Genomic DNA, 27,425 nt, shown 5'->3' with positions numbered 1-27,425 from the left:
CTTTATCTTTTTCTTAAAAACATTTTGAATATTCCACCAAATTTTAATCCAAAATGCTTTTATTTCCCTACATGTCCACCAAATATGAAAATAAGTTGCATCTAAATTTCCACATCTCCAACACTTGGGTTGTAAATTAGGATACATGCACGACAATTTTTGAGGATCCAAATGCCACCTATAAAACATTTTATAAAAAATTGCTCTTAAATTTTGAGCTTGAGTAAATTTCACATTTCTAACCCAAATTGTTTCCCATGTATCCAATGAAATCGGCTCTTGAATATTTTGAGCCCATTTTATCATACAATCTTTAACCAATTCTGTTTCCGAATCCAATTCTATCAAAGCATCATAAATTGTCTTTATATGAGCTCGCGATTGATCTTTAATCTGTTTAATCAAGTTTACATCCTGCAAAGTAATACCAACTTTTTGATCCAAGCTCCACCTCATTAACAATTGATTATAATAATACCAAGAATATACAATATTTTCTTGTTTCAAATCCACTAAAGATTTAATTTGCCAATCTTGTCCTACTGTCTTGCCCCTTTTCAATACTTATGCTTAACTGAATTTAATTCTGTCTTATGATTTCAAATGCAAAGTAGGCCTGCAGAATTTATTCCTGTGATGTCTGTTTATCTTTCTATCTACCTATCAGGAAGGAGAATGTACATAGTCTTGGAGGCTCCACAATATTCTTTTTAAGAGACAAGAAGCTTTGAGTTTGCTACCAGGATCACAGGTTGTTTAGCTGGGAACTAGGTGGACATAGGCCGCCTTCTAAAACACCACCACAAAATAAAATAAGCAGAAGAAACAAGGTTTTAAATCAGGTCCTGAACAGAGGCTGCTGTCATCCAACCATTTGCTTATAATAGGAGAGAAGGATGCAAAACACAGCAGGTAGAAGAGAATGTGAGTAGGAGGGGAAAATGCCAACTCCTTGCACTTTAGTCATGTTTTTAAACAAAAAATGCCACATCACACTCAACTACATTACTTTTACTCACGTGGAGGCTCCAAATAAACCCTTTGTTTACTGAGAAAAGAAAGTATTTTTATAGAATTTCTCAGTTGATTGGGAAACACAGAACACTCAAGTTTTAAAGGACTTTAAAACTTTTATCAAATGTAATATTTGTAATAAATATACATTCAAACAATAGATTAATGAGTAGAACATGGATGTGAAAATTGTGTATAGAGAAAAATTATGATAATTACAGGAGAAGCAGCTGGGATTCATGCTTTACTTTGAAGATTAAATCTGGTTCCTTCAGATGCATTACTTTTTTAATCAATGCAGAAAATAATTTTCAATGAATTGGGTAGCAGTAAACATTAATCAAAGACAAATCTTAGTTTATTTCCACAACTTCAGTGTTTACACATGGGCAGTTATATAGTATATACAAATGTCTAGAATCCAACCATTTGGAAAATAAATATGCCACATATCCATGCAAGTGATTTTTAGGTAAAAAGAGTTACTTTGATTATACTCTTCAGAGAACAGTGTGACTTTACATATTTCTGAAAAATAAAGGATGATTCAAGGGGAAAAAAATCAGAATCCTTGGCAAGTCGGTATAAATTAAAACAATTGATTAATGAAAGCATCCCAAAATCTAAGGAATTTTTCAGTCTCTTTATTTTAACATCCCATTGTCTCAAAGCATTGATGCCAGCATATATACTTTCTTCATCTTATTTCTAATCAAAATCCTTGTCCAAGTTTTTCTTGCTATCCAACAGTTTCACCAGAGATTTTCAATCTAATGTGGCATAATTGTCAGAGTCTCCAGATGCAGAATTACACATTTGTAGGCATAAAATTGATCAGTCACCCATTTGGTTTGTTACGTTATCATCCCACTTGGTTTGTTATCTGTGCAATGATGTAAGTTACTCTACAAGTAATAATTTTAAAAGAATTCACAATATGTTGGCCAGATACTGAGAGTTCTAAAGTGAAGGTGAATTGCATATTGCTGAATGGACAGTTGAGTGGCTGTTAATGTTATATGTTCCAGAACCACAAGCTAATACTAAAATGGTGCCTAGGTTGCCTGGCTCTCAGTTTGAATGCATGTCTTTTTATACAAATGCATCTAAACACTATCAGGCATTATGGGAATGTGTAAAAAAAATGAAGCTGGACAATGAGTAGCCCTATGTCCTCTTTCTTTGTTGTATGATGTCTAGAGACTCAGTTGAATGGGGTGTCTATTAATATTACAAATAAACATTGCAAATAAATCATACACACAAAATGTTACTATTGGGGGCAGATGATTATTCACTATCTGAAGGAAGGAAACTTTTGAACCCAGGCTTTTGCATGCAAAACTTTTACATGCAAAACTTCTAGATCTCAGTGTGGAAACTTCACAGCTGTACACACACACAAATGACTCTGGTTTGCACAGAGACTTCACCTATCAGGATATTCTTATTTAAAATCAGCTCTCAAAGCTTGGAGACCATCAATTCTTTAGTTCTTCTGTTATTATGGTAATTCTTCTTACCCACTAGTAATTTTTTGTGGAGAAACTACAGTGCAATGATTTTCTATTGTCTTTTGCATCCCTGTTTATTTTTTGTATGAATGTATTGTATCATTGCCAATATATATCTGCCACAGCTGTTCTGGCCTACATGCTTCCACTTGTAGTTGCTACTGGTAGAACAGCTGCTTTCTATCAGAGTTAATCTTATTACCTGTCAAGTCAGGGCACTGTCTTTGGATATATTGTTGTCAATATATTTCTCACGTTAGGATTACTACATTCTTCTAGGAACCTCATATTTGTTCACAATTGTTATTTGACACACTTATATCACAGCTATCTGTTATATCTAATAGCTACTCCATACATCCAGTACCTGGAATAGACATTGTACCCACAAGGTTTCTATGAATGGGATGAAGTTTTAATCAGTAGGACTGAAAGACATTTCAAGTTTTCCATTTGTCAATTTCTTTTAATGTAGATTTCAAAATACCTGTAGTCAGTTTAAGTGTACAGTATCTTGTCCATTCAGTCCTCAATTATATCCCTGACAGTTTCTCATGTATCTTCCATGTACTTTCTTCAAATTATTTTAGAAATGCATATTAAAAGAGATTTGATGTAATCCATTTTAATACATTTACCTGAGACTAAGATCAATTGAATTTAATAGGACTTGTTCTTCAATAGATACGCATAGCAGAAAAATGCAATTGTAGTTAAACAATAGAGACAGAAGATTTTCAAACACATTTTATTAACTCTAGTTTATTATCTTAGACAACTGAATTCCATACTTATCTTTTCAGATTGTCATTGCCAGCATCATGTGCAGCTATAATAAGAATGATTGGACTGAGCTTTCAAAAATGGCTGAGGTAATGACTTACTTCTCTTTTCTCCCTCTTTCTTCTTTTCTTTCTTTCCCCTTACTCTGTAATTGCATAAAAAAAGAAATTCAAATGAAAAATAAGGGTTTAAAATGTATCTGTGATTGCTTGTTTGTTCTGTGTTTTCATTAAAATGATAGAAATGTAAATTAAATGAATCTATTCCATAGAAATGGTCCCCTGGACTTTGCATGCTACCTGAAAATTCTGTAGCCTTTGAATTTCTATGCTTTTTTATTTGCATTTTAAGCAACATTCATATTATGACGGATGCCTTGATAAAATTTAATTCTACCTTTGAGAACCTAACTTGATCTTACCTTGCCTTCAGGCACTCCAGTTTGACAGCAGTGGAAGAAATTTTGAATATAAAACTCTTGAATATTTAAAGTATAAAAGGCTCGTTTAATGCTGTTCTGGTTCTAATACAGATTTACAATAAATGAGGAGAAAAAATACCACATAAAAGTCAAAAGTACATAATAGTACTTTGTTAGTTTTTCTATAATTTAAATACCATCTTGCACAAATGAAAGTAACTTTGTCAAACATATATATATTGCTATACAACAATATTTGGTATCTCTAAATTTAGAAAGTGAAATTTGATTATGCTTTTAATATATAATTGTGCTTTGTGTACCCTGACCTATGCAGTATCCTAGAAGCAAGAAAACTATTGCAGTTTTACAAACTGTCACTATAGCCTCTTATGTTATGGGCCTATAAAAAGAACATTTTTAAAAATGTTAAACATTTCACTGTCAAGTATTTGTGACCTTCCAGGTACATAAACTCTAGAGGGTAGTCAGTCTGGTCTCCACAGGAGGCCAACCTATATATACAAAAGGTCAACTTGTCACAGACGTGAAGAACAAAAATAACAACAGCACATGCATAGGTTAAGACGTTCAAGAGGAGAGGAAAGACTTTAAGAAAATTACGGATAGCATTTTTCATGATTGGTCTCTTTGGAACTTTGGAACCATCACTACACAGCATGCAAAAAACCTTTCTATCACTCAGAAGTACAAATTGCAAATCAAGTTCTAATTTTGTCAGATTTTTTTTTTTAACAAACATCCTGGTTTGTTAAGTCAGAATAAGCATGTAAGACTGGGTGGAGTTAGGCCAAATTACTTTTTTTCAATTCTTGACCCTTAAACCATTTTTGGAGTTATACCATTGATTTTGATAAGACTAGACCTCCTGCAGACAACCCAAAAATACACATTCAAGGTTGCTATTAGTCTTATTTATCATTTGTTTATTTAGTAAAATTAAAATATTTAATACATCTTTTTATGTAGTCATTTTAACTGGTATACAAATAACATATTATTAAGACACAACTATAAATTATAATAATTAAAATAGTTAATATAAAATTATATGGTCATTAAGAGTTTACACCAACATAATGGCACATAATCATCAATATAAAACAGGAACAGGTAGGTGAATACACACACATATACAAAAATACATTCACATATATCAAATAGGTATGTATGCATGCCTACAAAATATACATGTATATACATTCATATATACACGTTCTATGCTAAGAATTATTGGAGTGGTCATCACAAAGAATCAAGAATTCATTGGCACTACAAGAAGAAAAACTGCATGTTCTTGATTGAAACATCTATCTAGTCTGCACCAATTCATTGCCAATCAGTTTAACAACAAACTGCAAGGAGATGAAACTGAATCAGGCAAAGCCTACCTGATAATGAAAGATCCAACAAAAGGGGCAGCACCAGGCAACTACAGGCAAATTACCTGCTTACCAACAAATTCCAGATTGATAATTGATGTGGTAGCCAATGCATTCCAATAGCATTTAGTTGAAGACAAAGTTTCTCCATTTGAACAAAAGAAAACTTCCCAAACAGCAGAGATACAAAAGATCAACTCCCAATTGACAAGATGGTTTTGGAAAACTGCAAGAGAAGGAAGAGCACTTGATGTAGCTTGGATTGATTACAAGAAGGCATTTAACTTCCTGCCACATGATTAGATAATCTAGCACCTAGAAATAGCAGGAGTCAATAAAAACATGTGAAGCTTTGTGCAAAGATCAGTAGCACAATGGAAAACCCAGTTGCTGGTCAATGGAGATAGATTGGAAGAGGTTACTATCAAGAGAGAAATCTTTCAAGGAGACTCACTATAAACATTACTGTTGGTCACTGCACTGATTACTCTGTCAATAGTACTAAACAAGTCAAACTATGGCTATCAAGCAGCAAATACCATCTCCGTTTCATGGGCAATCAGAAGCTCTATGGAAAAAACCATCTGAAATAGAATTGCTACTCAACATGGTCCATATATGTAGGCAAGACTTTTCAATGGACTGGACAATGGACTCACCATCAGCAGGGGAAAACAATGAAAACTGATGGAATCAAAATGTCTTTTGGAAATAACATTAAGAATCTTAATGAAGATGATTACTATAAATATTTTTGGCATCCTTCAAGATGACAACATCAACTACACTGAAGTTAAAAAGAAGGTTAAAAGTGAATACATCATGAAAGTGAAGAAAATCTTAAAATCCAAAATCAGTGGAGGAAATACCATCAAGGCAATTAACATCTCTAGGCAATTCCAGACATTAGATACAAAGCTGGACTACTGGGTTTGACCCAAACAGAATTAAAAGTCCTGGATAGGAAGACACAAACACACACATCCCAAAAAAGAAAACAAGAATTAAAATAAATCTTGTTCTTCATCCACTCAGTAATCTTGAGAGATTCGACTTAACAAGGAAAATAGGTGGGTGTGGAATGTTGCAAGTAGCCCAGACAGTTGAAGAAAAAAAAAGGGCATTGGAAGAATAACTGAAGAACAGAAAACAAGATGCATTGATGCTAGTATATCATTGGAGGCTTACTGGTCTACAAAAAAGACCAAATGAAGAATAGTAAACAGACATGACAAGGCAAAGTGTTATATGGCCAATACATAAAAAACTAGTAGGCAAAGTAGATAACAACAAGACCTGGCAGTGGCAAAGAGTAGGAAAGATACAGAAAGAGATGGTAGGGGGGGATATTCTGGCTGCACAAGACCTTTGTACACAAATGTGCACAAAGCCAAAATAAAGAAGAGAGCAACCGATAGCAAATGCCATATCTGCAAAGAAGCTGAAGAAACAGTGGACCACCTAGTTAGTTGCTGCAAGAAGATTGCACAGATGAACTACAAACAGCAGCATGACAAAATAGCGACAATGGTGCATTGGAATATCTGCAAGAAAAACTATTTCCCTGCAAGCAAGAATGGGTGGGATTACAAAACAGACAAAGTAATAGAAATAGAAAGTAATAGAAAAGCTAAAGTGTCATGGGACTTTAGAATTCAAACAGTGAAGCACCTGCCACATAAAACCCAGACTTAACAATTTTCATAAGAAAGACAAAAGAGTCTAGATAGTGGACATGGTACTACCTGGAGACAGCAGAACAGAATAGAAAGAACTTGAAAAAATTACAAAGTACAAAGCCCTTGAAATAGAAGTAGAATGACTATGGCAAAAGAAAGCAAAGATAGTGCCGATAGTAATAGGCTGTTCGGGTGCAATTCCAGAACAACTGAGCATCACTTGAACAGCATCAGCACTGCCAAAATCACCAACATTCAGTTGCAAAACATTCATCTGCCTAGCCCAGATCTTTGAGAAAGACTCTATAGGTGGATAAAAAATCCAAATCCAGTCTAAACATTTGGCTGATTGTGCAATTAACCATAACAACAACAACAACAGATAGTCCCATTGATCCTTAGTGGTCAATATTATCCATTTTGGGGAACTCTGGTTTGAAGCATTCTATAAAAACATGCTTCATGAACAGAGAGTTTCTAATGAATGACCTCAGGCTTCTAGAAAGAGGCAAGGCAGCTTTTGGCTTCTCTTCCCTTTTCTCTGCAGATAAAAGTCCCTGAGCAGAAATGCTTTGCAGGCCAGCATCATTCTATTGTAATGATGGAGATAAAACACAGAGATAATGGACTTCATTTCAAGTACACATTTCCTGAAATCTGCATCATAATTCCATAGAAATATAGAGGTTTATCTTGATAACCATTGAATAAAGATCTTCAGGGCAACACTGATTTAATCATGATGGGTAGAACCTTTATAATTCATAATGATAGGAAATCTGTTGAGATAAAATAAGAACATTTTCCTGAACTTAATCATAACTCTTAACGGAAATATAATCTTTGCAAACCTCTAAAGAAGTTTGGTTAACTTCGTTCCCAGGGGACATACTATAGGAAATGTACTTTATAGTCTCACGTTCAGATTAGCTGAATCTACCTTGCCCATAGGAAGCCAACTACATGAGCTACTAGCCCAATTCCAAGGATTTTTACTGGAGAAAAACTGAAGGGTTCTGTACATAGTCCCTGGCTCCTGGAATTAAAGCAGGATAAATAAAGGGGTGGATAAATGGCACTCAGTGGAAGTGGGAGGACCTCTGGCTAAAAGAAGTATATTTCAGATAAAGAGTACTCAGTCACACTTGCCTGGCATTTACTCTAATTCTGACTGCTTCCTGTCATCCATCACTCACTTGTTCTTTTAATGTTCAGTTCCAGGCATATGTACTAAATTTGTGATGCTTTCCAAGATTTCTATTCCTTCCAGATTTCTGATGTAGTTAAATTATAAATTATATTCTCTAAAACTGTTTCTGACATGAAATGAATACATTTAACAATGGAAACAGACCACCACCAGCAACCAGTTATTAATACCAATTGTAAGCAATTCTTCCGGTACAGAAAACCAACATATTGCCCACAGTTTAAAATGCCTAAGAGCTTTTTTACATGGCAGTGTGTGCAATAGTTTGATGTAAGCACATTTTTAATCTGTTGTCTGAACTGTACAGGCTTATTGTACTACCCGCTGGACAATATTTCCAGAATTGTCTTAATTTAATTCAGAACTAGTTTAGGAAAAGTAGAAAGTTAACAATCCCTATTAATATAAAATGATGCCTTCCTTTGGATATTCCCTTTTTTTAAATTTGATTTCCCGTTGCTCAGAAATATTTTGTGTGGAATTAGTAATGAACTAAAATAAATATTGATGTAGGGGGAGGAAATATTGCATGTGCTATGAGTTACATATCAGGTTGTCATTTGGGAAATTGCCTTCACTAAAGTGCTCCAGCATTTGGCAGTTAATATTTGATTCCCCCTTCTCTTTTCTGTGTATCATGTAGGCTTCCGGAGCTGATGCCCTGGAGTTGAATTTATCATGCCCGCATGGCATGGGAGAAAGAGGCATGGGACTGGCCTGTGGGCAGGTAGGATTTTTAGTCTCTTTCATTTCTCTGTTGCTCTACAGCACCATTTCATTGATAGTTCTAGCTTAGGGCTAGAACACAAGGAATGGATTGCTAGCTTGGAATTCCCTGGTCTCTTCCTCTTTAAATATTTAGTGCCAAAAATGGGGGAAGTGACAAGCTTCTGAGATTACATGTAGTGTTTATTTTTATGGAAGACAAAATTGCATTATGCACTTGACAGGAAGCAATATCATAACAAATAGTTACCAAAATGCTCAGACAGAATTGTACTTTATACATTCTTAATGCCGACTAGCCTCTCTGGGGAAGAGCCATACAAGCAACATGATGCTCACAGGCATTTTACAGAAGGTTAGCTACAATGGTGGCTTATTATGGTTAGTTGAAACTACACTAAGAAGAGATGGGGAATCTGTGTGGGAACGCAGAGTGGACTTGTGTGACCTCTTTCTAAGCCATTGATTTTGTCATTTCAATTCCTAAAGTGTAGTCATGTCTATGTCCAGCTAGAAAAACACAAATTTCTCTCCCATGAAATGATAATGGAAGGCCTTGGTCCAAACTCCCTAAGTGTTAGAAACCCAATTAGTTGAAATAGAGGAAAGTATTTTTTTTTTAGTCACTTCCAGGGCCCAGCTTTATTTTTAACAGGAACTCTTCACAAAAATAGGCATATGGAACTGTTAGGAATGAGGAGAAACACCAAGTACTATAATGGGACATTTCACAAGTCAAGCAAGGGTAGGGTTCAATTGCTAAGCTTAACAAATTTAAAACACCTGCTTTATATCTAAAGGAATAAACAGAGACATTATATTTAAAGAGCAAATACCATAAAGTGAATACAGACCATAAAGTGAATACAAACCATAACCATCTTTAAAGGCACATAATTTGTTTACAGGGAAGAGGCATATTGCAAAAGTGGAGGGGGGAAAAAACAGAAATTCCTCTATTTCTTTCTCTCTCATTTTCTTCTCTCACTGTGACATCTGATTATGATTTTCTTAGATAAAGAGACTATTGCTTCAAAGAGTTCAGCATTTGCATGTATTGCTTTAAATGTTTCAGTAGACTTAGCTTACATATTCTGCTAAAAATAATTATACATGTAATTCACATGTAAAGCAACAATTTGTTGCATTTCATAGATCGGATTAAATCTGAATGCAACATTGTGTGTATTTTTCTGTGTGTGTGTAATTTTTTCCCCCCTGTATCTACAAAGATGCTTATTTTCTTTTTACATAGTGCTGTTGCTCTCTTTTACTCCCACAACCAAATTATCTGATGCTATATTAAATCTCAAGATTCTGCTTTGGTCTAAATCAGCCTTTCCCAACTGGTGTTTACGAGATGTGCTGTATTATAGATCTCATAATATTCAACCCAGGAAAATATATTGGACAAAGCTGGCACAGAGTCCAGGATATATTTATGGAATGTACATAGAAAGCAAAATAATTTTATGAATAAGCAATATAATGATACAACATACAACAGTAGCTTGGGCTGCTTTGGCTTACATTAGATTAGGGATGTGCACTGGATTTGCACAAATCTTAAATCATCTGTATGGGATCACTACAAAACAATTCAACTGGAATTTACAAGAGGCTCCTTTGATCAGGAACCTAAAGGTAATCCAAAAGATACACATTGAGACATACTTTTAAAAAAACTGCATTCCTATATCTTTTTACATATATAACATAACTATGTTCCTGTCTCGCTTGCCATTTTCTCGAATGATTAAAAAAACAATCTTTTTTTCCACTTATAACGGATAATGTTCTTCCTCTGAGATCTTCAGTTATACTTCTGCACTCATTGAAAAAGTCATTTTTCTATAGAAGGGGTTTCTTTCCTTCACTAATCCTCATCTCTTTGCATCATGTTGAGTTTCAGCATGTTTCAGCATGTTTCCATTTAAAACCAGGGCATTACAGCATCTGCAGTCATTTTCTCTAGCCATCTCCTTCCTGAATATGCATGGAGTTGTCCTATCCTGGTTTTTGTATTTTTTGGGTATTTCTCTATCCCTCTAGCTCAGTGGTTCTCAACCTTTTTAATGCCGTGACCCCAACCGGTCGTAAGTCAAGGACTAAACCGGTCGTAAGTCGAGGACTAAACTGGTCATAAGTCGAGGACTACCCAACCAGTCGTAAGTCAAGGACTTTCCCTGCCTGGGAGCGCCACGCATGCGTGGTTCCGCCCCTGCGCTGGCCGAGGAATAGCTGGCAAGTGGCAGAGACTAAGCAGGCCGACCACCAGCTGGCCCAGCCCAAGGGAGGTAAGGCACCCACTGGAAAAGGGGGAAAAATGGCGGACAAAAAAATGGCGGACAGCCTTGCTTGGCGACCCCCATGAAATGGTCGATCGACCCCAAATGGGGTCCTGACCCACAGGTTGAGAATCACTGCTCTAGCTCTACTCCCATTGCTCAGTAGAAATCTATAGTGCTTGTTTGATACAATACCACTAAGACTTCTATAATAAAAAGGATTGTTTGCTTCATTAGTATAATGTAAGAAATTGGAGAACAAGACATGTCCTCGTAAAGAAGGCAGGACGAGGTTAAGAGACCGGGGAGAGGTGGACATGAGGAGAAAAACAGTGGACAACGTTGAAAAAAAGGGAAGGGGAGGAAAGAAAGAGGAGATAATCAGTAGATATAATAATCAACTATTGTTCTTATAACAAAGTAAAGTATCTTTCTCTAAATAAGCAGAAAGTACTGCTGTTGTATCCTTAAACAGAAACATTCTATGAGAGTTTTGCATACAGTGTAATTGCTAACATTATTGTTAAATAAAATTTAAATTGTTCCTTATCAGCTGGACCTTTGAGTAAATAGGAAAATGTAGTTCTACCTCCTTTGGCTAAAAGATGTTAGGCTATGAGGAACAGAGCTCTAAAGATATCATTTTGCTGCAATGGCAGCAAAGTGTTAATCTAAACTTACATTTGAAACAATGAGTAACCTCAACTTTGCTGCATCCTCGACTTCTGAATATAGATTAGTTGATACACTACTGTGTTTTCATTAAGAAGGTCTTGTCTATGTTTATTTCTATACCACCTTGATCATACAGATGCCTGAATAGAGAAGCCAAGAACTAAACATATTTTCAAATGGTCTTCCTTTACCACTATTTTACTTAGCACGGTTTTTCAGAGCTCTGTGATATTCATTCATTCATTCATGCATTTTTTTTTCCTGGAAATTGCTAGAAACTTCAAGACAAATGAATGTAAATAGAAACATGGTGAATGAGTAGGTGGGGAACTGCAGTTATTCCCTTCAATGCTGAATAGAACAGAATTGTTCTATTATTATATTATTACTTTGTGAGCCACTCTGTCCTATATGCACTAGACTAGAAGGACAACCAAACAACACTCTCTATTTGCAAGTTTAGACCAAGTAGGTTGGGTTACATATTCTGCCAGTTAAGGGGTCCAGAACAGAAATACAAAAATAAAGACAATTTCATAACAGAAATTTTAGGAATATCAGAACAGAACTGCAAAAAATAGACGGTGCATATATTCTAATTTTCTTTAAACATCCCTTGTAAATGTAGGAAAAATAGATAAACTTGTTGGCCTGGAAAGACAATAATATCTGCAAAGGAACCATCATCTGGATTTCATTTCTCCATGTAAGGTCAGGTTGGAAAATAAAGGGTCGAAAAAGAGTAGATTCAAGTGACTGACAAATCTGTTCACAAGGAATGTTCTTGAAGCCGTACTAGATACAGTGCTCTAGAAAGGCCTTGTTTATAGCTAAAATCATAAATTACAGGCACTTTCCTATTTTAACAATGAGAATTTAAATGACCCTATCTCCAGAAATTTTCCCCTATCCCTCTGTAATTCTTAGACATTGGCAACAAAAAAACTGGAAAAGGGGCTAATGACTGCATTTTCACCTTTGCATAAATTCCTCTTTAGTTTTTTGTCTCAAATTTGGTATGATTTATTGCATGAAAAGGCCACAGTGCCTTTGTAATTTAATTATTTCCAAAACCACCAAAGCTACAGGCACTTTCCTTTTTGTAATAATCAAATAGTCTAGCTCCAAAACCTGTATATTTTGAATTTTGGATTTCTAATTCTATGAATGTGGGCAGGCTTCATGTCACCAGAAGATACTAATGTGCCTGCTAATCAAATCCCCTTGTTAAAAAAAAAAACACTCAGAAAATTCAATGATCTATTATTTTTCCATGATAGTCAAATGTAGCTATAAACTTGGGCCACAAACCAAGCCACCTCTGTTTCAGTAGGAGTTGAATCAATCTATTTTCTGAAGTGCTAAATCAGGTTCAAATCAAACTTATCCCACATCCCTATCATACATTCTATTATATGCATCACTGCACTATCTGGGCTTTATGTAAGCATATGTATTATCCATCTATAAAATGCCTTTGTATGTATTATAGATCATTTATTATTTAGGGGCTAATTTGGCCATGTGTCCTTTTTGCCTATTCAAAATGTGTTGGTGAAAAGAAAAGTTAGGAAATGTAGGGAGAGAATTAGAACTATGGAAAGGGTACGAAATTTAAATGTTAAGTTACAGCAAGCTGTAGGATGTACTGGTTTGGGAATTCAAATAAAAACAATCAAGAAATGTTCTGGGGCACACTGAAATGAGAATTGTAACTGAGCATCAGACTGATTCCCCTAAAATGGTGCTTTGGGCCAGTAAAATAAGGATTTGTTTAATAGAAATCTGTAAAATATTAAAAAAAAATCCATATGAGAGGAGTGCAAAACCTACTATACTTACATATGCATGTTTATGGAATAATAATTTTGGTGTATTATTAGTTTTGTGGTTTCTTCCAGGGATCTTATAAATCCACAGGATAGCCTTGGGCTCTAAAATAGAGCAATTGACTCTTTGATTCTCCTGTTGCTGGAAGATATGTAAAAATGCTTGTAGCCAAGTTGTTCCCTACTGACTACACATCTAAGAGGCTTCCAGTGTTTGCATTCATTATTCCTGCTGGCGCAGGTTGGAAATGGCTATGCAAAAGAAAGATAAGGGTGTGTGTTAATACATACATACACACACACACACACACACACACACACACACACACACACATTTCAAGAATATCTTGACCTGTAATACAGAATCTTTAAAAAAAATTCTATCACATTGCATTCATTTGTCATCTATATCTTTTTCCTATCAGAGGCCGAAACATTAGCAGTTTATTGTAAATCTGAAATTTGAAAGCCAATTGGCTGCCAACAGTGAGCTACAGATTTTACTACAGAATTTGCATGGAAAAATTAATCCCAATTGGTTAATGTTTTTATTTCCCTCCCTCCCAGAATCTGTACTTTGAAAGAAGCCAACCCTTAGTAATAATTGGGCTCTTTGTATCACATCTCCTAATAGGTACAAGATTGAATAAAGAGAGAGGTTGAGATGCATGCTATTGCAAAAAGAGTAAAGATTCCTGGCTGTTTCAATGAAATTATATTTCTTTGATACAAATCCAGATTTTCTCAGTATTCTATTTTGGAATTAACTATAATTACAGCCTAGCAAGGACTGAAGATCAATGGTTTTACTGAAGAATTTGTTATTGTTAGATAAGGTCAAGGGTTAAAATAAAATTGATCAGCTGATTTTTTAACTTAACAGAATCAAGGCAAAGCTACATACCTGTGAAGTTTATGTGTCAAGAGCCCAGTTATTATTAATGCACCCCACTCTGCTGCCTCACTTGGGGAAATCAGGAAAATCTTTTATTGAATTATTTTCAAAGAAAGATAAAAAAACTAACATACTAATGTAGATTAAAGAAAATAAATAAAAAAGAAAGGAAAAATCCAAGATGCAAAAGTAAGAAAAAAATATGTAGAAGTAGTTTCCCATTTATTCTGCAGCATTTATAAGTATAAGTATAAATTTACCTCTTACTCTATGGCTACAACATACCTTATTTATTTCTCTAATTGGTTTTTTATAATAATCAAATCCATAACATATTTTTTTTTCTGTTTCTTGCAACAAGTCTATAAAGGGTTTCTAGTCAGCAATAAACTTAATGTCTTATCTGTAAACAAACTAGTCAAGTTAGCCCTCTCAGTAAATTTCATTCTCTTCTTCATCCATACTCTCCCTTGGGATAGAGTAAGATTTTTCCAACATTGTGCATGTCATAATTATGCTGCAGTTCTAGTGTATAAAAACAAAATTCCATCATTTTTTCCCAACTGTTTATCCATTAGTCCCAAAAGAAAAACCTCCAATTTAAATTGTATATTAATCTTCAAGTTCCTCTGAATTAATATATATATTTGAATCTAAAACTTTCTGGCTTGTTTACACATCCACCAGACAGGATAAAATATCCTTTGCTTTTATTTACATTTTCAATATGCCTTCAGATGCTTTGGAGAATAGCTTGACTCCCTCTTCTTTGTGGCAACCCCTGAGATATTGGAAGAGTGCTACCATGTCACCTCTAGTCCTTCTCTTCATTAAACTAGACATACAAAATTCCAGCAACCGTTCTTCATATGTTTTAGCCTCCAGTCCCCTCATACTCTTTGTTGCTCTTCTCTGTACTCTTTCTAAACTCTCAATATTCTGTATCAGGAGTATGGATAAAGATTTTGGTTCAAGTCACTAATAAATTATTTTTAATCATAACTTCCATCAGTGACACACTGGGCTTTTCTTTTTAACAGTTATTTGAATTTTTTTTCCTGCATTTACAGCATACAAACATAACATGGCAAGCATGAGAGAAAGAATTAGATGCGCTTCTTAAAATCAAACTATATTTATAGTCATTACATAGGTATAATTAACTTGCATTTACAGTATTTGTTAGGTAAATAACAACTACAGGACAATTTAAGTTACCTCAAGTCATTTGGACAGATTATTTTTATAGTACCTCCTTAATAATAAAAATAAAAATGCCTAAGAACTGTTAGTTACACTTCAAAGGAGTATCAGTTTATTAAATTAAAATAAGACCTTCAGGGACATTATTATTGTTGGAACTCAGCCTGGCAGGAAAAGTATTAAATTGCCCCAATTTTCATAGCCCTGAAACTGGTATGGCTGTTGTATACATAATAAAAAGAATGCACAGTTAACACCATGTCTAGTTAGTGTCATCACAATAAAGACCTTAAGTATGGACAGCTATAATAGGGTCACAAAGTAAGCATTAGAATCAACTTAAGGATTTATCCATGGTATGTTTAGTGTAAAGAGGAAATAGATATGCTGATAGTCTCAAAGTTAAGGGGTGTCCCAAAGAAATGCAACTGTATGTTATGTTCACCAAAAAAATGAATTCAAACTACTAAAAGCAAAAGACTGCTTACTTAAACATAAATATCACTGAACTTAGTAAGAATTACTTCTGAGAAGTATTTAGGCTAAAAATAAAGAAGTACTTATTAGTTCCAATTCAACAATCAGAGATCTCTAGATAAAAGTTAGAAAGGCATCTGACATTTAAGAACTCACTACTGTTTGTGTGTGCGTGTGCATGTAGAACATATTTTTTGTCATCCTAACACATACTTTGATCGTGAGAGTCCATTATAGCTATATATTTGGCACCTTCATGCTTTGAATTAGTTATACATCTTATTATAAAGCCACATAAAAATATTATCTTTTTTATCTTCTGTACTTAACTAACCTCAAGATGAGGGGAAATTATTTATAGATAGATATCATGTATTTCTTTATGGAACAAATCAATCCTGAGCCAATTCACATGAACTTCTAAAATGTGTGTGTTTATGCACCTATAATATTTTGGTCCTGAATCAATGGTGTGATCTACACGATCAAAACCATTAAATGTTTTGATAGAGTGATTTAGATTAATTTTAATTATTCACTTATCCATAAACAAATTCAATTTGGATTAACAAAATAATAAACCAGTTTCAAAGAAATATGAAAAAGGATTTTTCAAAAAGTGTTTGAATAATTTCTCAGCCTTTTTTTCCCTTTTCTTTTTAATATTTTTGTTGTTTATGTTACTTTACTAGATCATTATTCCAGTTTTATTGAATTCAGCAGCTTAACTGCTTTTCTTTCCCTTTGCCTCCTGGGCATCTGTTTTCCATTCTTCCCTGTTGCTTTCTTTAATATCCTCTCCTACTGTTGCTTTCTAGTAAGGAAAAAAAATAGTACTGTTACTGGAATGTACCAATAATTCATTTAGTCCCATGCCTTCTTTTTTAGACAGGCTTCTTTGCTATATCAGCTTCTTTCCAAATCTGTTTCATTCCTACATTTTTACTCTAGTTTCTTTCTTAAATTAAATCCCCCTCCAAAAAATGATTTTCTTAGAATGTCACATTAAAATGCAAGACAAAATACCATTCTTTTACTGCCTCACAATATTCACTGTTTACATCAGCATTTTCTATTGTACTGCAAAATGTGCATCAGACTCCATCCCTTTTTAACATGTGAACAATGAGAGAAGCGTCAGTATCTGCTTAAGATCATCTAGTTTCCTTTGAACCTGTTAGTTCATTGGTAGAAGATACACTTTCTGTATCTGTAGTTCATTGGTAGAAGATACACTTTCCATAGAAAAATTCCAGGTCCCCTCGTCAGATTTTCAAGCATATGAAATCCTGGGAAAAATCTGCCAGTCAGTGTAGACATTTGTGACTGAGTTGAATCAATTAATATAAAGACATTTTTATGCTTCTTTGAATCTAATTTTCTGTAAACCAAGTACAACTCTTCTTCAGAATATTAACACAGATGCATACATAATTGGAAAATCAGCAAGTTTAATATATAATAGAGTGATGCCAACCGCGGGTCTAAATGTGCCCCTTTCTTTGAAGGAATGTAGTGTATCTCGTGAATTCTTTACATATAGGAAAAGCCATTATTAAATTCAAGGAACTAGGTTAGATGGACTACCAAAGTTAGTACACAGAGCAGTTTTATGGCTTTAAAATTTTCTATTTTATCATCATATACACTGAAAATAGTCAGATATTGGCAGCTACTCATACTACTTCAAAACCAAATAGAAATGAAAGATCTAGCCAATGCATAATCTTTCAGCTTTGTAATAGAGCACTTGATCATTCCAGAGATTGATGTTTTCCTGTAATGCTTGTTCTTTTCTTCCTATTTGTAATCGGAAAGGGACTTTAAGCTTGCTCTACCTGATCACAGGGAAAAAGTCATTTGTAGGTGTTGCACTCATATATTAGAGATGGTGTATGGTTTTCTTTGAAATTTCTCATGTCCGACGTAAACCTAATCAAACCTTTATGCCCTCTGGCATATAACCTCTCTGTGAACTAAAGTACTGAAATATTGTTTAATCATACTGCATGGCACCTTTTTGTGGAGTGATAGGAGAAGTACTATTTTGCTCATGTAAACAAAAGCAGGATCAAATATTTTATTGTGTAACATTTGGACGATACACGTGACTTTTCATTGTTATCATTGCTTTTGTCTTTCATACCTTTTAACTTTGCTCAATTCTTTTTTGCATTTATTAATGGCTTAACTGAGAATCATTTGAATCTCTAGTACATTTATATATTATTATGGCACAGTAGAGTTGTATATTAAGGGTACTTCAGTGAACTTCGGAATGCAATGAAGTATGGAGACAGAAACTGAACTTGTCTTAACTTTGCATTGGACTTCATGGCTATGTGAAACAGGTCTGTATCGTTTCGGTGCCTGACTCCACATTCTAGATTCCTCACACTGTTCTTACACAACAGTCCACCGGACAACTGGAGGTCATCTTTGGGAATTCCATAACTAAGAACCTGCTGATGTTGGCAAAGCTGACCTATATAGAATAGTGAACTTGTACATTCATTTCTTGAGATGTCTGGAACTACCTAGTGGACATTTTTCCATCTGTAAATCTGAAAGAAAGATTCTAGGAAAAGTATTATTTTCCCTGTAAGAGGTTTTCCACAACAATGGTCTTTTTTCAAAGATAAATTAGTGTTATTTGATGAATTAATATTTGATCTGAAAAGGAGCAATTTTGTGGGGCAACTGAAGTCAGTGCTGGCTTCAAGAGCCGCAAAATCCCCATCTCTTGCCTTTTCAGCAGACCTGTTCTTAAACCTGCCACTAAAGAGGAAAGAAAAAAATATATAAATTATATATTGACTTTGCTTCACAAGAAAACAATTTGCTGCTTTTACCTGGCAATGCTTGTCTGACTTCTTTGGTTCAAAATTCAACTATTATTAACCTTTGACAACCAAAGAGAATGGTGATTGAATTTGGTCTTTAATGTCACGCCACAATCAATAGTGTAAATGGCAGTTGCTCTTGTTTTAACTGCTCTGTCGCAATTTTTAAAGTCACTATTTGCATGTCCTGACTTATACTTTGCTACAGAAACCCATTTTTTATCTTTAAAAGGGGAGTTTATAATGTCAGGAAATGCTTTCATTGGACAGAGACAACAGTATTTGGATAAAGGAAGAGTACAAGGCCAAGAAATAAAATTAAACCAAAGTTTACTTTTAAAGGAGAAAAGGGGAAAATCATAGAAAGGAAGTCATAAAGGATACCAGATAAAAGCATCTCCACATAGGGACTGTTTGCTGCCAGCAATTTGTAACTCATAGCAAAAAAAAATGTATTTAAAATGAGTACCCACCAATCAGTACAAAATGTTTCTGTTTTGTTTTTTATGTTGTACTTTAATTGCTAAATTGAGGGCAAGGATATTGGTAATGGATTTTGCATAGTGGTCTGACGGCATATGTTTCTGAATGAGATTTTCGAGAACTGATTTCACGCAAGTTGTAAAGTGATAGCTTACTTTTTTAAAGATTTTTTTTAAAATCTTGCTTTTATTATCTTTATAAATAACTCAAGGCAGCAAACATACCTAATATCCCTTCCTCCTCCCATTTATCCACAACAACACAACACCCTGTGAAGGGGGTTGGGCCGAGAGACAGTGACTGGTCCTAAATCAAACCAGTTTTTCATGCCCAAGGCAATTATATGTATACCGCCAAATCCAAACAAATTGCATCACAACTTACGTTTTTATGGTACAACTTACTCTCACAAGTAAGACTTACCATCAGGGCTTTTTTTGTCATAGAACGCCCAGAATGGGCGTTTTTTGGATGGAACCTTGTAGGGTAGGCAAGGTGGATTGTATGACGTGTGTGAGTTCCGGCACCTTTTTTTTTTTTTTTTTTTTTTTTACAAAAAAAGCACTGCTTACCACCATAGTTACTTACCTGGTGTTTAAAAACTATTTTTCTGCCTTTTTTTTCTATTTGCTTTGGGCTGTGTTTCATAATTTCATTCCTTTCTCTATGTACAGAAGTCTTCATATATAGCATGAAGCCCTTTTAATCAATTATGATCAAACCAATGGAGCTGTGGTGGCGCAGTGGTTAGAATGCAGTACTGCAGGCTAACTCAGTCACTGCTCATTCCAGGAGTTCGATTCTGAAGGGCTCAAGGCTGACTCAGTCTTCCATCCTTCCAAAGTCAGAAAAATGAGGACCCAAATTGTTGGGGGCAATATGCTGACCCTGTAAATTGCTTATAGAGGGCTGTAAAGCACTATGAAGTGGTATATGAATTTAACTGCTATTGTTATTGCTATTATCCTCCTAACTGTTGTCTTTCTTGGAACAATTAACATGTGAATGCCTTGGTGTCATGTCTTGTTATAACTTTACAGGATGGTGTATTAGGCATTGACCAAATACTTTTCATTCAGTAAACAGTTTTTCACTCAGATTGAAAACAGGATGGCAAAATATTACTGAATCTATGCCCCATTCTTTGCCCAACATAAATTAGCTGTATAATTTATGTATAAGTAGGGAATATTTCATTCTGGCAATCAATCAGTCATGTTCCTGTATGTATTATTCTCCTATCACACTGACTCAGCTAATAGGCACAGTGTTGGCAATTTGTTTGATTTTGGCTATCCGATAAACTTTCCCAAGCAAAATCATTCCATTTTTTGTATGGTAAGACACTTATTGAGCTACTATATGATAAATAATGTTGGATTATGGGTTTGAATGTAGCTATTGAAAAATTAATTTTATTTAGGCCTATCTTTGGGCTTCCCCACTGTTTATCAAGCACAGTTTTAAGACAGTGATAGGATTCTGTTGAGTTAAATGTATTGTAACAGGTCTGATCAGCAAACTAAGTACCTCCAGAGATAAAAATATTTAAATATATGATAACATTTACTGCCAGTTGTTTTAATGTCATCAGCAGTTCTGGCTGGGAAGTTTAAAAGAGTACATTATGGTAACAGAATATGTGGTTGTAATTTTAAAGTGAAAACAGTAGAATACATCGTGTGTGTGTACACACACAGACACACTCATATATATAATTCCAACACAGAACTTTACTATACTGCAACAAACAAGTTTTATTTGTTCCTGCTCAGTCCCACTTAAATCCTTTTTGCCTTTTCAGTAAAAAGAAAGAGAGCACGGGTATTTTGCAGTCTTGTCTGTCTGTCTGTCTAGTGATCATCTCAGTCACCAGAGTATCTATAGGCAGTTTGCAAGTCAGGAGTAAAAGAACTATAGAAATAATAAAAATTCAAAAACCAATAATAGGCAAGGAAGATAGCCAACTCAAAAGTGATGATAACAATCAAAAGTAAACTCTCTGGGTGTAATTCACTGCGCTGTATTGCTGGATGCCAGGTTTTAACCCATATTCAAGCAGTTTGCTTGCTTCTGCTCTGCTGTCTAAAACAAAGCAAAGACCGTTTGGAGAGCCACATGTTCCCCCTGTGTTTGAAAAAGAGAGCAAAATGGTGTTCTCCAGCTTTGGCCAGGAGCTGGATTTGTTTGCATATTAATTCCAGAGCACTTCTGTTTTGCAGGCAGCATCATGAAACCACAAACTGGACCTGGTTTTCCACCACACTGGTTGACCTCTGTGATAAAGTCCCTGAATAAAATGGCCAAATTTTTCAAGTTTTCTCAGAATTGGGTTTAGACATCCAGTACAATCAATCAATCAGTACTTGGAATTTACAGAATCACTTATTTGTTCTGATTGTTATCTTCACCTTTCTGATGTTTACCATTATGTTATTTCATTTGTGTAGATTAATTAACTAGACGCATTTCACCTCTAGTTGGGCAAGCCAACTAGTGATACTGTTACTATTCTGGATCATCATAGATCCATGTACCTTGTATAACTCTATGTATCCCTATGTAACAGGTCAGGGGGAGGAGTTAGGGTCAGGGGCGGAGCTTCCAAAGGGCATTGAGAGATTCCTTGGACACTAGCCTGGGTCAGTCCTTTGTTCTTGGGCATCACATCCAGCCACACGGCTGGAAATCCCCCAATCACCCCACCATGTGACGCTTGGGAGAAGAAGGGAAAATCTAATGTCAATTTACCTGTGGGACAATCAAATTGCAGAAACCTATTTTGGATGCACCTCTACAAACTGTAAGTCATTGTTTAGGATTCCCAGAATAAAGCAATATTTTCTGTTTGTTCCTCTGAGTTATCTATCTGTTCCAGACTGAAATAGGGCAAGTTTCCTGTCTAGAACAGAATAGTAAATTGACAGATGTTAATTCTCCTCTGATCTCCATCAATAGTAAATTTGGATGGAATTAATCTTCCTCTGATCTGCATTTTAAAGAAGCAAGCAAAACTCTCTTGCATGTGAAAGTAACTTGAAGTGACTGAAGGTGTGATTCAGAAGCTGAATTTACAGAATCACTTATTTGTTCTGATTGTTATCTTCACCTTTCTGATGTTTACCATTATGTTATTTCATTTGTGTAGATTAATTAACTAGACGCATTTCACCTCTAGTTGGGCAAGCCAACTAGTGATACTGTTACATCATTATTTTGAGTAATATTTGAAGATATTACTGGCCACAGTTGGTAAAAGGTTTCCCCTTCTCTTTGCAATGAATTGTGCCATATTTGTTTGCATGTATATTTAAAACATTTATATAACTAATCATACTGAATTCTGGGTGGCCCATAACCACCAGTTAAAATATTATCATCATCAATTAATATATTCATATCTCTATTAAAACCACAGATAGTAAAGAAACCTGGCATCATAATAAACTTTTAACAAGCAGTCCTCCACAAAATCTCTCCTCAATCTCACTCTATCCCAACACTTGGGGGGGGGACAGATTTTTTCGGAGGATTAATAGGGTGAGGGTCTACCAAACTCCAGGACAAAAGATGTTCTCTAGGACAAGGACTGCCATAGAGAAGGCATACATCCAAGAATCCATAAGATGCAACATTTAAAGAGAAGGACTAGGAACATGCCCACCTTATCTAAAGATGGGTAGATATCCTGAGGGAAAAGTTCTGTGCAGAGCTTCTCAAACTTTCTGGGTCGGCTGCCCGGAGGGAAAGGGAGAAGCAGGGAAATGTGCGCACCTGCAAAACATATGTGAAAATATACCAACAAACGACATGATTATCCATAAGATATTGGATTGCGCCGAGATGTACAAGCTTACCTTAGAAATGAAAGACAAGGAACAAACAGAATTTTATGAGATATGGGATAAGTGGAACAATTGGTTAGAACAGAGAAATAAAAATGTATAAGAATAAAGGTAAATAATTGTAAATAAATGTAAGAGAGATATATGACACAGTACTGTTAAAGAAAAATGTATTTCATTTTTGTAAAGTGAAAAAGGAAAAAAAATAAAAAAAAACAAGCATGCACAGGGAGGTGGCGCCAGCGCTGTGTGCATGCACAAGCAGGCCGCATGCATCCATGGTGGCACTGGTGGTGGCATTGGTGCCCACGCACATGCGCAAACGGGCTGCTAGTAACTGTGATGCTGGTGGCGGTGCTAGCGCTCTCATGCATGCACAAATGGGGCCGCTAGTACCCGCACAGCGATACTAGTGTGAGTGGGGAGGTGCATGCACACATGCACACACTCACCAGCCATTCCTGTGGCCTGGTGGCCAACAGGACACAGGCCGGTACCAGGCCATGGTCCACAGGTTGGGGACCCCTGCCATATAGGGCTTTAACAGTAATAACCAGCATCTTGAATTGCACCCAGAAAGAAACCGGAAAACAATGCAATTCACACAACAGAGATGTTACATGGCCGCCAGATTCTGGACCAGTTGTACCTTCCAGATTGTGTTAAAGGGCAGCCCCATTCAGAGCATGTTGCAGTAACCCAAATGGGAAATGACTAAGGCTTGAGTATTTACTGTATCTTGCTTATACTTCGTTGGGCTACAAAGATTTATTTTCAGCGTGCGGAATTAGCAGAGTGCTAGCTAATTCATTGTAGATTTTAAAATAATAGCATAATAAAAGGGCAGTTGAAATAATCACAATACAGATGACTGTTTGAATAACAGGGGAAGCCTAAGCGACTATAATGCATCCACTCTCTGTTATCGCACTGAGTTGGCTGCTGTATTGATTTTTAAACTGGTTTCCTAGCTATAAAGTAGTGTTTGTAAAGCTCCCAGTTGCAGGCAAAATTCTCCAAAGCGTTGGGAACACCCACTTGTTCACAGTTCAGTGCTCAGCATTTTTCTCAATCAGTTGTCACTATTTTGAGGCAATGATTTGAGCTCTGACATCTCAGTTCAGCCATGACAGAAAGCACAGACCTACCTAATTCAGAGTTACTTGATTCTGTCTAGGAACAGTTGATATGACTGAAAAAAAGGGAGGAATTTTTCTCCACTGAGGCACCACAGATTGGAACTCGAAGGGAGTGATCTGTAGAATACCTATGTGAGGCCTGACACTCTACTTACATTTTTACTTAAGTGCAATAAAAGCCGTTCCATTTCTTATTGAAGATTCAGGTTGTACTTTTCAACTGTAATAGGTTGTCAGAAAGCCATAAGACACTCGTTTTTATTGATTCTCCATTCAGGTTAAGAAAAAGGCTCCACACTAACTCTGGAAGGCCACTCAGCTAAGAGGAGCTTTGCACACCAATTCTCAGCCATTGCAACGTGGGAAGGTGGCCACTGCTGATCCTCTTTTCTAACACTTAGGGGTGTTTCTACCAAATATTTTGGAAGCTAACAGAGTGATATCAATCCCACACTGTTTCTTTAGTCTCTTCTGATCCAATTTTGCAGTCAAGATGGACAATATCTGAATGTGGAAATTACAACATCATTCATCCATTCATTCATTTCCTGCCTTTTTACAAATATTTCAAAGTGGTGAACATATCCAACACACTTTCCTCCCCTTATTTTCCCCAAAACAACCCTGTGAGGTGGGTTAGGCTGACAAGAATGTGACTGGCCCTTTTCTCAAGGCTGAGATCTTACAAGAATACCAAACACCCAAGACATCATCACTGAGATCTCTTGCAGTTTGGCTCAGACCTCGCTTCCACCCTACACCTTCCAGACCTCGCTCCACCCTACACCTTCCACCTTCCTCGCTCCACCCTACACCTTCCACCCTACACCTTCCAGACCTCGCTCCACCCTACACCTTCCACCTTCCTCGCTCCACCCTACACCTTCCACCCTACACCTTCCAGACCTCGCTCCACCCTACACCTTCCAGCACCTTCTGCCTCAGAAGTTCTGGGAAGTGAAAGTTACTTCTAGAAAGCATCTAGGAGGAAGAAAGCTGATACAGGCTCTCCTCACCCAAATCTGATGTTTTAAGGAAGAATACTAAAACTTTATTTGATTGTGTAAGGTTTGGGTTTTGCTGTTGCTGTTGTTCTTGTTGTTATTCTGAATGAATCTACTGCCTACCTCTTTTATGGACTGTAGTATGATATACTGGTCTTGGGCAGGTTGGTAGATGGGTGTTTTTTTTACAAGTTTCCATTCTAGGAATGAGAGTGGTTGATTGGCCAATGTTTCTGTGCTTAAAGGAGGCCTAAAATCTATGATTCCCCATTGTGTGTATGTATGCAGATAGATGATAGATAGATGATAGATAGATAGATAGATAGATAGATAGATAGATAGATAGATAGATAGATAGATAGATAGATAGATAGATAGACAGACAGACAGACAGACAGACAGACAGACAGACAGACAGACAGACAGACAGACATATGGAAGGAAGAGAAAGAAAAGAAAGGAAAGAAAAAGAAAGAAAGAAAGAAAGAAAGAAAGAAAGAAAGAAAGAAAGAAAGAAAGATGATAGACAGTCATTATGAGCCATGAACAAGGGATCACATTTCTTCATACCCTCCCCCCAAAAAAAGGATGACCATAGGGAGCATGTCTTTAAAAGAAGAATGCATTGCTTCTCTCATTAGCTGATATGTGTATCCATTTCTGAAGGGGGAATCTTGAGATAGTATTTCAGTGAATATAGTTCCTACCTTGAATTGGGAGTATGTTGTAGATGTATATACTGTAACTCTGCAGGATATAGAGAAAGAAAATAGAAAAAGAAGCACAGGGAGGGAGGGAGGGAGGGAGGGAAGGAGGAAGGAAGGAAGGAAGGAAGGAAGGAAGGAAGGAAGGAAGGAAGGAAGGAAGGAAGGAAGGAAGGAAGGAAGGAGCAAGTATCCAACATAAAATAGTGGTGAGACTGCACACTTAACTAGGGAAATTATTGTTCTGGTATTCAGAATACCTCTTGTCTGTCTCTTCTTACAGCTGTCAATGGCAGGTTGGCTGAGGTTTTCTAACGAAATACATTCTCTAGACCTTAAGCCAAGAGTTCTTTCTTTTTCTATCCAGGGAAATTTTTCCCCTTAATTTGACAGGCTTTAAGCAAATTGTTTGCTTTAATTAAGTTTGAAATGGGACAAGCACATACACTAAAAAGCCCTGTGCTAGGATTTGAGTCTGCAATAAGATTAGCTGTGAAATTCACAAATGGCATCTCTTTTGCTTTAATGATTGATTGCAATTCTGTAATTAGGTACTGTGAAATTTTGGGCAGGATTAAGACAGATTTAATTTTCTGGAGGTAATTTTGGACATCCCACAGGAGGAGTAGGAAGTGATTATGTTCTCGGTGTATCATCATGAACAAGACAAAGAGTAATCTAAGTGGTAAAATTCAGATAGCGGAAAGGCACTTAGAAGGCATTGATCTGCAATAACTGAAAACGAATCCTTTTGCATTTCTGCACTGCTTGCAGAACAATGGAAGCAACTGACAGAGTACCTACTACATATCCCATGCCTGATCTGATATCACTGAAGGATCCTATAGTGAGTAAGGTTTGATTTAATCTTTTGCTTTAAAATATTGACTGTAAATGTTCTGTCATTATTCTAAAAATTGTTCTTGGGATATTACTTCAGGAAAAAATTGATTATGTTTCTGATAGGAAATAGGTTATAAGTATAAATTATCACTACAGGCAATCCTTGACTTACATCAATTTGTTTAGTGACCGTTCAAAGTTAAAATAACACTGAAAAAGTGTCTCCCGTAGCAACAGGAATTTTGGACTCCGTTGTGGTTATAAGCTGAGGACTACCTGTATTACTATTAATGGTGCTTTGTGTAAAAGTGTTACCAAGCCAATAAGAACATAGGTTTTCTGGATCAAGGTGTATTTAGTGTTAGTATATATTATTTTATTCCCAGTGCCCTCTTGCAAGCATCACATGAGAGCAATACTACTTTCTCATTTTTTTTCTTAGCAATT

The 27,425-nt window shown here is 35.9% G+C and overlaps 1 protein-coding gene across 1 annotated transcript in view; it reads left to right on the top strand.

Moving 5' to 3' along the window:
* Positions 1–27,425, top strand: part of DPYD (dihydropyrimidine dehydrogenase) — a 518,537-nt gene that overhangs the window by 345,916 nt on the left and 145,196 nt on the right. The window contains exons 15-16 of the mRNA XM_015812569.1: positions 3,332–3,400; positions 8,668–8,751. Coding sequence (XP_015668055.1) covers positions 3,332–3,400; positions 8,668–8,751 — 153 coding nt within the window. The remainder of the gene's footprint in view (positions 1–3,331; positions 3,401–8,667; positions 8,752–27,425) is intronic.

Source organism: Protobothrops mucrosquamatus, unplaced genomic scaffold (genome assembly GCF_001527695.2).
Source record: "Protobothrops mucrosquamatus isolate PMUCROS unplaced genomic scaffold, P.Mucros_1.0 scaffold96, whole genome shotgun sequence".
Taxonomy (NCBI): domain Eukaryota; kingdom Metazoa; phylum Chordata; class Lepidosauria; order Squamata; family Viperidae; genus Protobothrops; species Protobothrops mucrosquamatus.
This window is presented reverse-complemented; position numbering and strand designations above follow the sequence as displayed.